Source organism: Chamaea fasciata, unplaced genomic scaffold, assembly GCF_029207755.1.
Source record: "Chamaea fasciata isolate MVZ Bird 193981 ecotype frontalis unplaced genomic scaffold, bChaFas1.0.hap1 SCAF_6, whole genome shotgun sequence".
In the NCBI taxonomy this organism is placed as follows: domain Eukaryota; kingdom Metazoa; phylum Chordata; class Aves; order Passeriformes; family Sylviidae; genus Chamaea; species Chamaea fasciata.
In genome coordinates, this window is record NW_027094091.1 from 67,996,073 (window position 1) to 68,010,369 (window position 14,297).

A 14,297-nucleotide genomic window follows, 5' to 3' on the forward strand; every position below is an offset into this window, starting at 1 on the left:
AACATGTAAAGCTGCCAGGGAATTCAATCGCAGAGAACGCTTTTAGCTCATCCCACCTTTCATTTTCTCTTTCAGGGTGAAGCTGCCGTGGATTCTCTTCAGCTCAGACTCCATGGTGAGGCCTCCAATGTCAGCCTCCAGGTGGGTTCTGTTCACCATCCCTATCCCAAAGACGATGAGGGTCACGTGCTGTGGCTCCGAGGTCACCAGGCTGCGCTTCCGCCCATTGTCCTGCTCGTTCTCAAACACGACCCTGCAGGCAGGCTCAGTGGGGCTTCGAACACCTACAGAAACACCAGCAGTTATTTAAGGCTTTATTTATAATAAAATCCTTGGCACATACCATTTGTATTTGTATTTCAAACCAAGGGTCACATATCTTTCATGTCAAGAAAACTCTTCAGGAGAATTATCTGTGCCTCGCTCACTCCACCCCAATACCACCGCAAACTGAACCAAATCCAAGACACAACGAAGATGAACATGAGTGATGTGGTTTCATTATTTTTCATAGATATGCTCTTATCATGTACCTTCTATAAATATTTGTAAGGATCTGATCTTTCTGTTATACCAGAAAAATGCCCTGACAGTTTCCAATTGTCCCGTTTATCTTTTTATCACCCCACAGGCAAAGGTTCTTGTAATTCTATTTCGGATGAGCATGTTTTCCTTGTCAATGCTCAGGAGGCTAAAAACAATGTAAGAAAATGTACATTTTGTTCAGATATTGTAACTGTGGATATGACATTCTGTGCATGAAAGACTGGCATCTGTTCAACAAAAGCTCTCACTTGACACTTCCTTAGATTTTATTCTTTAGTTAAAAGAAATCCAAAGAAAGTATAGCTGTAGAGCAGCTATACCATCCCCTGCACATTTACAGCAACCTATGTTCAGCAACAAAAGGAATGATACTAAGTCAGCTCTCAGATTTACTCTACTGTGCTGAAATACACGGGAAATAGCAACAATCGCACCAGATCTCAAGATTTTAGGTGAAAATATGACCCAAACACCTGTAACTTTTATGGGACTTCACCAAAATCAGTACTTCACCTTTCCTGCTCTCACAAGAAGGTTCATAGATTTTTTTTTTCCTGTCAGTCATTCTCAATTATTTGGGTTCACGAACCACTTTACCTGTTGGCCCAAAAGTTTCAGAAGATTTTTCTAAGATGCCAGTCGGATCAGAAATGAGTGAATAGAAGTTCAGGAGCTTATACATGTTTTGCCAGCACTCCGCAGAGGGCTCGCTCTGCTCCGACACAGTAATGGAGTCAGAGTCATCCATATGGATCGTGACGTGATCAACCACATCTTTGGAGCCTTTCCTGGACACTTTGGAAGTCCTCCGCTCCGATCTCCCCAGGGAATTCTTGTTGCGAGACTCCTTCTTGTTGTTGTCGTTGTTTGCCCGCTTGTTCTTGGTGTTGTTCACCCTGGTGCCTCCGTTGAGGCTCCCACGGGAGCTGCGGCTGAAATCCGAGGAGCGGAAGTCCCTGTGCTTGCGGGTTTTGAAGGTGGGCGTCGGGGAGGCCGATCCAGCCGTGTACCTGCTCAGTTTGATGTCTGTCTGCGTGGCCTTGATGTCATCAATCATGGTGCTGAACTGGTGGATGAGCCGCACCAGGGCCATGTCCACGTGCTGGCTGATGGACTGGCAGGAAATGGTGAAATTGCAGTGGAAGGTGTTGTAATAGCGCTTGTTCAAGTCATGGAAGGAAAGGGCATTGGTGGAGTTGTGAGGGGTGCACATGGATTTCTCCATCACCACAGCACTAATGCTAAAAGTCTCTAACATCAAAGCTGGTTTGAATTCCAGAGGGGGAAGATTGACAGCTCCTTGCCTAAGGAAAGAAAGGTACAAGTTACTGTTGTTGCTTTTTATGAGAGTGAGATTTAAATAGATTTTTTACACAGTTTACATCTAATTTAGTGAACCCAGCCTTTTATTTCCCTTAGGATATCACCCTTTTACCACAGTCCTAAATAAAATAAAATGAACTTTCACAGTTTCATATTGTGTGCTACTAACATAGAAATCATCTAGTTCTATGAAACCTAGCTTGGCATGCAACCATTCCATTATATCCTAAACCTTTGCCCAAAACTGGTCTGGGGCAAGATTCAACATTTTCACAAAAAGTCACATCATTATTTACAGGACTAATTATTAAACACCATTTCAGAGCACTCAAATTCCCCCCCACTATTATTACTACCAGCTCTCCCCCTTCCCCAATCTCCAGTTTTCAAAAGCAGCTGAGATTCAAACCATTACAATTTCCAAACCATTCCATAGGAAGATTAAAAAAAAAAAAAAAAAAATGTTACCAGGACAACAAAGTGAAAGATTAGAAGAATAAAGGGCTGCTCCTTATCCTATGAAAGTGCTTTGGAAATCTGTCACCACGTGAAAAGCCTAATTTCTGTTCTTTAGCCAATACATGTATTTTTAAATCTCTCATCATACCTTCGGGCTCGCTTGCTTTTCCTTTCCTTTGCTGTGTCTGAATCAACAATATCTGCTCTGAGGCAGTCCAGAGTCCCTGAGAAAGAGAGGTACTCTCCAAAGTACATCCTGTAGCACAGGGGCATCGCATCCTGTGACTGAATGCCCGTGTAACTTAGCAGAGGTTTGAAAACAACCTGCAAAACAAAACCCACCCATTTAGTTATGAAGGCCTTGATTATTTCCACACTCTCGCTCATCATTTGGTGATGTGCAACCCCAATTACCTGTGCATCTGCCAGCTGGACAGCAGGAAAGCCCTGGTTGCCCTCTTCTACTCCTGCAATGTCATCCTGGCTGGTGCTGTGCTGTGAGTGGGTGCCATCCAGAGTGTTCTGGTCGCTGGACAGAACTGTATTGAAGTCTGAAGCAGAGGGGATTGTAGGAAGATTGGGTGCCACACCTGGAAAATAAATACCCATGGAACACTAACACCACAGCAAATCTTACCACCACTGATTAGATTAATTCAGCAAGATAATTTATACAGATAAACAAGCCACAGTGAAGTCTGTAACCTCACAAAGGTAGCATTCAGGATAAACCAACAGCTTGATATTGCTGGAACTGGTAGAGATTGCCCAATTCAAATTTGGAAGGAGTCTTTCTGCAGAGAAACACATTCCAGTTTACAATGGAGCCACAATAGTTCAGCACTATGTATGGCACGATGATGTTTGTAGGATTGGACTACTGGTTCAATACCAAAAACCAACTAAAAACCTTCTTATTGCCTAGGATTAATATTGCACAGTTGAAGGACTGTTAACAGAAAAAAGATTCAAGTATAGTGCTAGTGAAAAAGAAAATTAAGACACACATTGAGAAGTCTGAATGATGACAGGACAACAAGAAAAATAAATGAGTTGCAATAAATTGTTACACATCTGGTTCTTTAATACACCTAAGACTTTCAAAAATATTTTTTCTTCATTCCCTTACACCAGTTAACCCATTCCTAAGTTAGTCTCAAAACACGTGTTTATGTTGAAAATCCAAGTTGAACTGAGAAAGAAAGGAAAGGATTCCAATGCACAAATCACAAAATAAGCATATGTAAATTAGATCAAAAGTAGCCAACAAAACCAAGGACCTCAGCAACAGAAGATGATTTTAAGGCTTAACTTTTGGCAGCTACACACAGTTTTGGCAGCTACACTGACAGTTCGAAATGTAAGAAAAAGCTAAATTTTTGGAGGCAGGGTGAGGCAAAAGAAAGCAACAGTTTTGCTTAAATCCCACCTTTTCATTTTCCAGGTTGCTGGAAAGTCCCACAAGTAATACTTTGAATTAATTAAGTTCTGTTGAATTTAAATCATCAATTACTTCCAGTCAGAATGTGGCAAGCACAGGCCCCGGCCAACCCAGAACCATCTGGAACTCAGCTACAAATTAGCAATACCTGTTGGAAGGCTGTTGTGCCCAGACTTGGTGGCCGGACTTTCCTGTACGACACTTCCCCTGTTGCCCACAGCATTGGACATCCAGTTATAGAAACTCACAGAGGAGGGCTCAGAGAGCAAAGGGTGCTCAGACAACATGTCTGTGGCCACAGTATTTCCTGTGCAGAAAAAGCAGAAATGTCAGCATTTCTTGCAGCCAGGTCAGCAAAAACAAGGAACATGGCACGATTTCACTGAAAACACCTATTTACTATAAAAATAAACCTAATTCTCAAGGTTTATTCCACTAAATTATGTGTCACACAGCACTACAGGTGCTACCACAATAGTTATACATGGCACTAATGGATGTTGCGCTACACATGGCTTTGCATTTGCTCATCTCTGCCATTAATTAGAGGAAAGGAGTCATTATGAAACCAAAATACCTTTTTTTCTGAACAATATTTCAGTCCCTGACAGCAAAGGAGAGAGGTTTAGAGAAAATACAGTATCATATGCAGTATGTAATTTACATATAAAGAAAAACTGGTAACAATACACTCTGAAAAATAATACAGAGCATAAACACTTCAGTGTTTCAAGCTTCTAAAATATTTGTTGAAAAGACCATTACTAAAAAACCTGCAATTTATCATATGCAAACTAAGCTACTGAAATATTTGTTTCAGCTCTCTTTTTCAGCTACAAGGTCAAGAAAAAACAAACACAAAATGGTTATTTCCTTATTCATTCAAAAAGACTCAAAAATTATGCATGCATCACACCTGTTTATGTTACATCATACTTTTTAATGCTACATCATACCTGTTCTTGTTAAAGAACTACTTTTAACTGCAGTTGAACTTCTCTGAGGAGTCCCTTCCAAAAGATTGTGCAGGCTAGGAAAGCTCCCAGTGAGATAGCTGAGCAGACTTTCTTTCCTTGGACTTTCCCTGACTCCCATTCCGGAGCGGCCCACGTGCACTGGTGAATCTGTAGCTGTATCTCCACTGGTGTAACTCAAGGAATGATATGGATGGATGCCCTGTGAGCAGAAAACAAAGAAATGAATAAAGTACTGTGGAAACTGCAAAAACAAAGCAACATTTGGTCTGAATATAAGGCTGGAATACAATAATTTTACTGCAGGTTACTGTAGAGCTTTGTCAGTCCTCAATTTTGTATCATGATAGTTAAACCCTTGTTTCTGCTGCCATAAATAAAAGATCAGAGGCTTTTAAGGTTAGGACACATCCTTAAATGATGCACATGAAGTTAACTGGCAAGAAAAACAACAAAGAACAGATGTAGAATACAGACCAACTGCTGGAGCATCCCTTTTGTAAGATCAGGAGCAGACCTTCCATGCGCTACAGTTACTTTTTGCACGCATTTATTCATCTGCAGCTGCAGAACTGCTCCTGAACAGGCCAGCTACAACCCCCTTTGCCCTGGTGCCCAGCCCTGTGCACTCACCTTTATTTTCAGCACAGAATCACTGTGAGTGTGAGTCTTGGACAACTTCCTCATGATCTCAGCACCAGTGACAGGCCCCGAGGAAGCACTGGCAGGGGGAGGGCGATTGGCTGTTCCTTCCAGGAGCATCGTGTGCTCACTCACAGTAGCTGCACCCAAGCAAACAGTTTTCCTCATTTAGATATATTTGGAGAGCCAAGATTATCTATTACCAGGCACATTTATCTACAAGCAGTCATGAACTTTCAAGTGCTGACAGACACCTACACAGTGCTGTCTGATTTGCAGACAAATACAAACACCTCAGACAGGCGTTTGCTGGGTTTTGTTTAATAATCCAAGTATTTCTGCTTAATCAAAACAGATATGTGAGAGAAGGAGGCAAAAAATTTCCATTATACTGTATGATTACATACAAGTTTCTCACACAAACATCTTTGGGTGTGCTCTCTTAAAGCTGCTAATTGCTGCCTGGCTTTCAATTGAAAGTTTGCAAATAATTAAGTTGATTTCTTTTGTGCAGGAAAAAACAAGACAAGAGATGTGAAGAAAGAGAGGTCTCCTGTTTTGTTTTTCCCTGAACAAGCACTAATTATTATAATACTATAATTATTGTTAGCAGCAGCTTCAGAACAAAGGTGATATAAAAAAAGAACCTTGATTAGTCTAAAAAAGGAGACTATAATGTGTCAAGCATTAGAACTAAAGAAGATACAAATGTCTGAGAGGAGCTGCTTGTCCCTACGAATTTTTATGTAGGTGATAACATGAAAATACCTGCATCAAATTCAAACTCTGCTCCATCAGCACTCGTGTCACTCTGGAGGCCCCCTCCATTGTCCAGTCCAAGGCCATCCTCATGCTCGTGGCAGGCATTTGGCTGCAGTTTCATCGGCTGGGTTGGTCTGTGCAAGCTGACTCCTTTAAAGGCTGGAGTGACCACAATGAACTTCATCCACTGCCTTGCTAAGGCAACCAGACCTTTCTTTAAGGTCACTAAGGCAGGAAGGCCATCACTCTTTAAATTAAAAAAAAAATTAAAAATTCATATCACAGCATTTTGAAGTAAACTGGAGAGGAGAAAAAGTCAAAGCTCTATTAAATCTCTGTGCTTAAGAGGCTTATGACAAACATGCTGGCACCACAACACATCAAGCAAGAAGCCAAGGAGCTGAGAGATAAAAATTACAGCTTCATTGAACACAGTAAATACATTTATCTACATGACCTAAGGATCTAGCCCAAGGGGCCAAAACTAAACAACAGGAAGCAGGTTTGTTCAATATGAAGCTGAAAGTACTTGAGTAATTATCAGGCTCTGAACTATGGGCTAAGATTCATAGCAACTCTGTAAAAACAGAACTGAAATTAAAAAGATTGTTTTTTCCATTGTTCATAAGCAGTATTTTAGGAACATAAATTCCAGGCCAAATATAGGGATTGTTTTGATTACATCACTGAACTGTCCTAAAGAAAACAAAAGCTTAGTATTTTGACCACAAATCAAACTGTGCTATTTGTGCCACAAGCTGTGCTATTCCTGATCACTGGCTCTCAGCTGAATATGCTGAAAACCTAAGTGTTTAAATCTGACAGCTGTGGAATTGGATTATGAAAATGACACAAAATCAGGAATAAACACTCCTCCCTTATGTTTGTTCAAATAACTATTTCCCACAACAATCTAGACATTTACATTCTAAAGCCATCAAGAAAAGTATTTGATTCTTAAACCCTAAAGTCTGTACAATTTCAGTTTCTTCCACAAACTGTCTGCATTACCCCAGTGCTTCTAGAAGACATGAAAACTCATTCCAAGGAGAGAATTTGGAATAAACTAACAAGTTCATGCACTTGCCTCAATAATTGAGACTTATTCAATTTTAAAACCATGAAAAATCTAATCTTATAAAAAGGTCATTGAAATATGATAGATAGGGAATGAAATCTGATTTAAAAAAGCCATATACAGTTTTAAAGGCATTCCTTTTTGGTTTATGTTGTCATGCATTTACTAATAAAATAGTTTGATAAACATTATGCATATATACAGGTCACAACAAAAATAGCACATGTCAAAGAAAATGAAATGAGAGAAACAACACCTTCTTATCACTTTAAAGATGCCTATGAGTTTGGGTTATATTTTCTTGTTTGTTAACCTTCCTCAAACTGTTGCTAAATTTAAGACATTAGAATTAGCATATTTGAAACTACAGGACTGAGATATTTCCAGTTTTCCTGGGTAACTCACCATAGTGGCATCCTCAATGATGGAGTAATTTGCTTGATGAAGGTAATGGTGCAATATATTACACAGTAAACAAGAAGGATTTTCTTGCAAGAAACGAGCCACTTTGGTAAGCCTGTTGTACTTGCTTCTCAGAGGGAAGTGCACACTTTTATTCTAGATTAAAACAAAAACATTTTCAACATATGAAGATACTTGCAAACAGAGCATCAATGACACGATTTCATCTCTGAGATGAAACAACAAACAAACTTCTAACCCTATTTCAAACTTCTGCAACAAAGGTTTGCCTCATGGGTACTCACTTTATTTTAAATACTGCATATGAAAAATCATTCTGGATGCATATTTATTTATATGAAGTAATAAAAGAAAAGCCTGGATTCAAATTGCAGACCTTATAAAGTTACTTCTGGACTAGCAGACATATGCAAAGACAGCTGCAGTTTTCAAAGAAAGTTTATTCTTAGGTAAAGGCAGAACAGGCACTTTTTCTAATTTGGTCTAATGCTAGAAAGAGGGTAGGAAGAAGAAACATGAAAGGAGGTAGGAATAAGAGACTGCTGCAAAGGATAATTTTTGAGCAGAGCAGAAAACCAGCATCACACTTAGGTCATCCATCTCACTACGCAAGACAGGATCTCAGCTTGGGTATGACATCAAAATCTTCCCACTAGATGGTGCCAATCAAACCAACAGCAAACAAAAATACTTCGTAAAATATAGCAGCCACTACTGCCATACTTATTACTCTTATTTCACCTGGAGATGCACTCCTGTAAGAAGCATCACACTTCCTCACCAGTAACAGCTCTGAAATTCAGGCTGCATACAAAAAGCACAGCTTTTTGTGAATTCTTGTGACCAATTCCAAAGGCTCACAAGAGATGCTCTACATCTCCCAGTGAAAACATCCAGAATTCCAAAAACTAAATATTACCTACCACACTGTCCTGTTCTGGTATGCTGATTTTATAAAGGTCATTTACCTCTAGGGCTTCTGTCATAATGCACCCCATAACAGCACAGATTCGCAGGGTTCCTTCCGTTTCCAGTTTATTTAATGATGATTTCACTTGATCAATGGGAACAAGCCAAGCACCAACTGCAGGTGTTGCAGTGCTCAGGAGGTTCAGCTGCCTGTGGAGACAAATAAAGAGAAAGGGGTGTTCACAGGCAGCAGCAGCAATGAGCAGGATTTTCTGATGCTGTTATGAATGATAGTCAAATATGTGGGACTTTGATGGAAAGTAATAAACTGCCCAGAAAAGAAAAACTGGCAAAAAGTACTTGAGGCAATTTTTGTTTTACTCACACACTCATGATTCTTCCCACTTTTTCTACTGCTATTCCTTCCTTTTCTCATCACTATTCCCTACTGAAATCACACAGCTTGAAATTCTCATCATTGACTGAATTCCACATTGTTACATGTCATGAAGGACTTTTGCTAAAGGGCTGAGGCAAGAGTACCAGTAGAGTATTTTCTAACTTATGGCTCTATACTGACAGACTGAAATATTTGGCTTTTTCTACATACACAATGTGAAAAACTATCTTAGAAAGACACATCTTGAACTTTATAGTGCAATGGCAGTCAGATCATGGATGATATCAAGTTGAATACCAAAAGCATTGAGCTGTACTCTTCATTAACATCGCACCTATTCAAAACAAACACCTTCCCCTGCCTTTCTCCTTCAAACATCTCCATCTCACCAGAAGCTGTTAGTGAGGGCTTTTTGTTTAATTTGGGTTTTTTACTCTTCCTTTTTTCGTCTTTTAATCACACGTAACTAAGAATTTTCTAGCACCACTTCCACAGAAATTACAACAGTAAAAAACTGAAGCAAGTCTTACTGTGATAAATACAAACTCAAAATTATCATTTCCAAAGAAGCTTCAAAAATTATTGTAATTCCATTCAGAACCTACCAAGTACAAATGCAATTTAACAAAGCAGAACTGTCATTTTCTCTTTTATCAGGTAAAATTATACCTTGAATATATATGGGCTGGGGAGCGCACATTGGTAGGAGCCGCAAAACTAAACCAAATTTCTTTGATTGTCAGCTTCATGCTGCAGGAGTCAGGGGGAGGAGGCATCAAGGGGATATCTTTTTTCAAATCATCAGATTCAACACCTTCATCCTTCAAAAACAAGGAATCATGAAGTTAGAAGGGAAATTGCCTTCCAAAATTATTACACTGAAAGGCACAAACATACCATGGTCATAAATTTTTTTTCATAGGCATTTATGCGAAGAAAAATAAACTCATGCTGCCCACTAATCCTCCCAGGGAACCCTGCAGAAAGCTGGAAGGTTAGTGTCTAAGTAAACAGAATGAGCGACTAATCATTTCTACCCAGTTTGTACATACCTGCTCATCTGAAACTGAATTTCCATTAATATCTGAAGAGGGACTTATTCTGTCACAAGGGAGGTTATCTTCAGACACATCAGTGTTGTAGCCACTACCAGTGGGGGAATCTGAAGAGTTGTTTGATGCAAGCAATCCACCTCTCTCTGTGTCCCTTGATTTACCCATGACTCCAAATGTGTTATACAGCACTGCCCCAGACTGTCTTCCCCCTGTAAAAATACCCAGACTGTAAAGGTTGGCAGCACATAAATAGCTGTAACTTATGCCCCACAGAAAAGATCTATACTTAAGCAGAGAAATACGTCGGATTTTGGTTAAACAAGATGCATTACCATTTTACTCAACAACTTATCACAACAATTTCGAGTTTCTGGCAATCTACCACAAGCAGATGAAGAGTACTCACATTAAAACTTTTAAAATATTATTCTCTGAACAAAAGTAACTTGGATGATAGAAAACACTGTGGGGTTTTTTTTTACTTTTTGTAGCTAGCTTTCCCCTCCCAGAGCGAAACTCTGGCTCTATAATGCACTTCCTGTGGATAAGGCGAGGATTTGAGTGATCACTGAAAGCATCAATTTCAGACACTGATGAAACCAGTTTATATGAAATTATTATTAGTGGTACTTACAACTAAAAATGTCTTTACTGTATGACCTATGAAATTTATTTACCACAGATATGTACTATTCAGTATCACCTAGATTCAACAATTTCTAATTAAATAATTGCTAAGCCAGACAACCTAACAACAGAACTGTCAGTACTGTCATAAAACAAAATAATATAAAGACTTTAAAAGCTTTACCTTTTATAGTTAAATTTTCAATTCCACACTCAAACATTATCCAACCCCACTTCTCTTGACTAGGACCAATTCGAGCTACATCTGGAACAGCTTGTTGATCTGTTTCATCCACAAAAGTGAACTCATCCAACTCTTCCAAAGTAAAAAGAACTTTTGATTTCCCAAAAGGAATGGCTGTTATTGCACAAGTTCCAATATCTGTGAAAATAAACATATTTATTACTTTCTTCCAAAATGGAAAAAACTTTACATCTTCCAAAACCTTTCTGAAGTTTAGAGTGTTTTGGGGGAGTTATCCCTTTAGCATTCCTCAAATGGGGGCGGGGGAGGGAGGGAAGAAAAAAGTTTAAACTTGAAGCACAAGTAAGAAAAAAGAAGCACAAAAAGAGGGGAAATAGCCTTGCTCCTGGTATGTTAGTATGGGCAGAATAATTTTTAAATTTGAAAAAAAAACAAGGATTGAGCAATATTTTAAATAACTTTACACCTAAATGTCAAATACCTCAGAAAAAAACTACACTGAGTCACTTTATATCCCTTCTAATCCTTACTCTCTGCCTCCAATTTGTAACTGCATCCACTTTTGAAGTAAACATGAAATGCTAAGATCCTTAGAAAGGTTCTTCTCAAACCTTTTAAACAGAAGATGATGATTTTTCTTGGTTAGAACTCCAAAACTGGTGCTCTTGAGCCTCTGTAGCATACCTGACACAGGGCACTACTGCTAAGATTCTACCCATAACTAAGTAAAAAAGGAGGCAACCATTTCAGTGTTCTCTGATCTTGTTTTCCTCCAATTTAATTTGCTCACTCATCTTTGCACGGCAGTGGGATTTTCTGTTATTTATTGTGTATTTTTAAATCATCCTGGCTCTACAGAGTACTTCCTCATGTCTAAAGACTCCTATTCCTTATGGACCAGAGCTAAAACTGGTATAGATTCCATCAAAATTGAAGCAGTTTAACAAAAACTACATCTACTTTTAGTCATCTTTTCCTGGTTAGTTTCTCCAGGATCAGGAGTTATAGCAAAATTTAATTCGTAGTTTTTTGAAGGCATTTCCTTAACACAAACAACAAGGAAGTCAATTGGACAGAACTCATTTTCAGCTTTAGAGTCATTCTGGTTAAAAATCCACAGGTTGTCATGCTGAAATGGCTGGTACAACAGGCACATTATTGCAAGTGTTAGAAAGTAGTAAGAAAGCAAGTAAGTGTAATTCATTCCCTGCAAAAGGTGACAAAAAATGGCAGCTGAAAAGAAATCAGCTGGGAGGAAGGGAGCTCAGGCCTCAAATTCCAGCAGTGCAGGTCAGTATTTACAGGGCAACACATCTGCCACACAAACTGCTTACAAGTTTGTCTTGACAGCTTTTAGTTCGCCTAAGTTTAAATCTAGCACTTAGTGGAATAATAATTCATCCCAAACTTCATTTTCAAGTATCTGCAAAAGCTCTGGGTGCAAGTAGCTTTTTATCCACATTGATAAAAAAACCTACAACCAAACTACAAGATCAGTACCAACTGTAACTATTTGCTTCTATTAAAACTGACATTTCCACATTTTAATATTGTTTAATACCTGTTGTATCAAGACCTCTAAGCTGTCCATGAACACGATGGATGTTCAATTTAGCAGCAATTTCTTTTCCTTTTTCTGCTCCAGAATTGGATCTCAATGAGCCAGAAGACTGGGGCTGCATTTTGCTGGTTTGGATGTAACGATCGAATGTGACAGAATTCCTTCCAGTTTCCGCATTGTTGGAAGCCTCCTCAACTATACCCCTTTTCAATATCAGGGAGGAAAAAACAATTAAGCAAATCTCAAGATAAACAAAACCAATCAAATGAAATATGTCTGAGGTTTATGACAAATAGTGACATGTACTATTCTTACCTGTTCATACGAACTTGAGTGGCAATTCTATCAAAACACAAAGCTACTAAGGAAACGTGAGTCACAGTTTTGCTGGAAGAAACTCCTGGGGATTCATCCACAGATGCTTGGAGCAAACACAGGTTCACCTGTACATAAAATTCCATCAAAGAGTAAAGACATTTAGAAAAGCATGTTACATTAATCACTAGTTTCTGATACAACCCTGTCTTATCCTTTCAGTAAAAATAAAATCTAGAACATTATTTAAAAGCCAGTTACCCCTATGGTGGTTGATACTTAACTACTGCATGTCTACCATCATAAAATTAAGCAGTTCCAAAATTCCAAACTTTAGTTCTCTAGCACAAATGCACGCCTTCACTTCAGCTTTTGGGGAACAAACAGGGATGCAAAATAAGGATGATTTTGTGAGGCACTTTGCTAGTGATAAGTTAAAAAAAATTGTTACCTTTGGAACTGTAACATTGGCCTGAAGCCCTTTAATTGTCACATTATCTTGCTTAAGTGAGAGATTGGTCTGTGCTGGTCCCTGGTTTGTTGTTCCTGTTGTGGTGGTGTCTATTTTTGTTCCCCTGACGTCCTGCTTTGAAGACAACTTGAAGAGGGGAGAAAAATGATTTATTAGCACAAAATCAAGAGTTGCTGAGCTCAGGAGTAACAGGATATTTTACTAGCATTGAAGCAGAAAGATTCTGACTTTATTTTAGGCCAATTTACCACTATTTCCAGAACAAGGGCTGCAGCACTCAGAGGTGCAGTAGGTCTAAAACCATAAGGGCAGCAGGGCCATTCCGCAGTAAGCTTACCAGACTTCAGCTGGAAGTCTGAATTCTACACATGTAAGTTATCTAAAACAACTTACTATGAAGAAAATTATTAGTGGCCACTACACTGTGAAGTCTAAGAAATCATAAAATATAAATGTGGTCATTACCTTGGACAGAAAGAACACCTAATTCTTAATTCTGTAGAACTACTATACAATTCTTTTTAAGATAAATTAATTCTTTAAGGTCTCAGATGAACCGCAAAAAAACCCACAGGCATTTTCACAGCTCTCTCTAACTACTATAAAATAATAAATAACATCTCACTGAAATGAATGTAATATTTAAGAATACCAGCTATAGTAATTTCAAAGAATAGAATGTGTGCTTTGATTTCATGTAAATTACCCTAGACCATCCAAAACAGAAAAATTTCAATCCTGTAAAAGATCCTGTAAAAGATGGACAGTGAACAACAATATATGAGTTGATTATGCAAATGTATGTAAGTATGCATTCCAAATTAATACAGCGTTTAGCTATTATATCTCAAAACACTAAATTCAGCTAAAACATTTTCTATGTCAGATACAGAAAAGAGCATTCTGTCAAATCCATGTGGATTTCTCTTGTTCCTTCCTCACGTTTTCTGAGAAGCTGGTCTTGCTGTTCTGCACAGCATCCCTCAGGACTTTGCAGTGCAGGTCATCCACGATTGCTGCCGGGTGCCGGGAGCTGGCACAGTGCACCATGGCCTCGAGGTACCTGCAAGGGGAAAACAGCCACAAGAGACCACTGAAACTCCCA

The 14,297-nt window shown here is 38.9% G+C and overlaps 1 protein-coding gene across 11 annotated transcripts in view; it reads right to left on the bottom strand.

Moving 5' to 3' along the window:
• BLTP1 (bridge-like lipid transfer protein family member 1) overlaps positions 1 to 14,297 on the bottom strand; it is an 87,567-nt gene that overhangs the window by 31,259 nt on the left and 42,011 nt on the right. For 10 of the 11 annotated variants that reach the window (XM_066186698.1, XM_066186695.1, XM_066186702.1 and 7 more), the window contains exons 31-47: positions 14,135 to 14,255; positions 13,172 to 13,318; positions 12,721 to 12,848; positions 12,406 to 12,608; positions 10,824 to 11,021; positions 10,010 to 10,221; positions 9,627 to 9,778; positions 8,617 to 8,767; positions 7,631 to 7,783; positions 6,154 to 6,394; positions 5,377 to 5,525; positions 4,726 to 4,945; positions 3,918 to 4,076; positions 2,743 to 2,918; positions 2,477 to 2,652; positions 1,144 to 1,850; positions 57 to 284 (exon numbers count right to left, since the gene is read on the bottom strand). In XM_066186698.1, coding sequence (XP_066042795.1) covers positions 57 to 284; positions 1,144 to 1,850; positions 2,477 to 2,652; positions 2,743 to 2,918; positions 3,918 to 4,076; positions 4,726 to 4,945; positions 5,377 to 5,525; positions 6,154 to 6,394; positions 7,631 to 7,783; positions 8,617 to 8,767; positions 9,627 to 9,778; positions 10,010 to 10,221; positions 10,824 to 11,021; positions 12,406 to 12,608; positions 12,721 to 12,848; positions 13,172 to 13,318; positions 14,135 to 14,255 — 3,521 coding nt within the window. The remainder of the gene's footprint in view (positions 1 to 56; positions 285 to 1,143; positions 1,851 to 2,476; positions 2,653 to 2,742; positions 2,919 to 3,917; positions 4,077 to 4,725; positions 4,946 to 5,376; positions 5,526 to 6,153; positions 6,395 to 7,630; positions 7,784 to 8,616; positions 8,768 to 9,626; positions 9,779 to 10,009; positions 10,222 to 10,823; positions 11,022 to 12,405; positions 12,609 to 12,720; positions 12,849 to 13,171; positions 13,319 to 14,134; positions 14,256 to 14,297) is intronic. The other variant, XM_066186694.1, reaches the window with a different exon arrangement.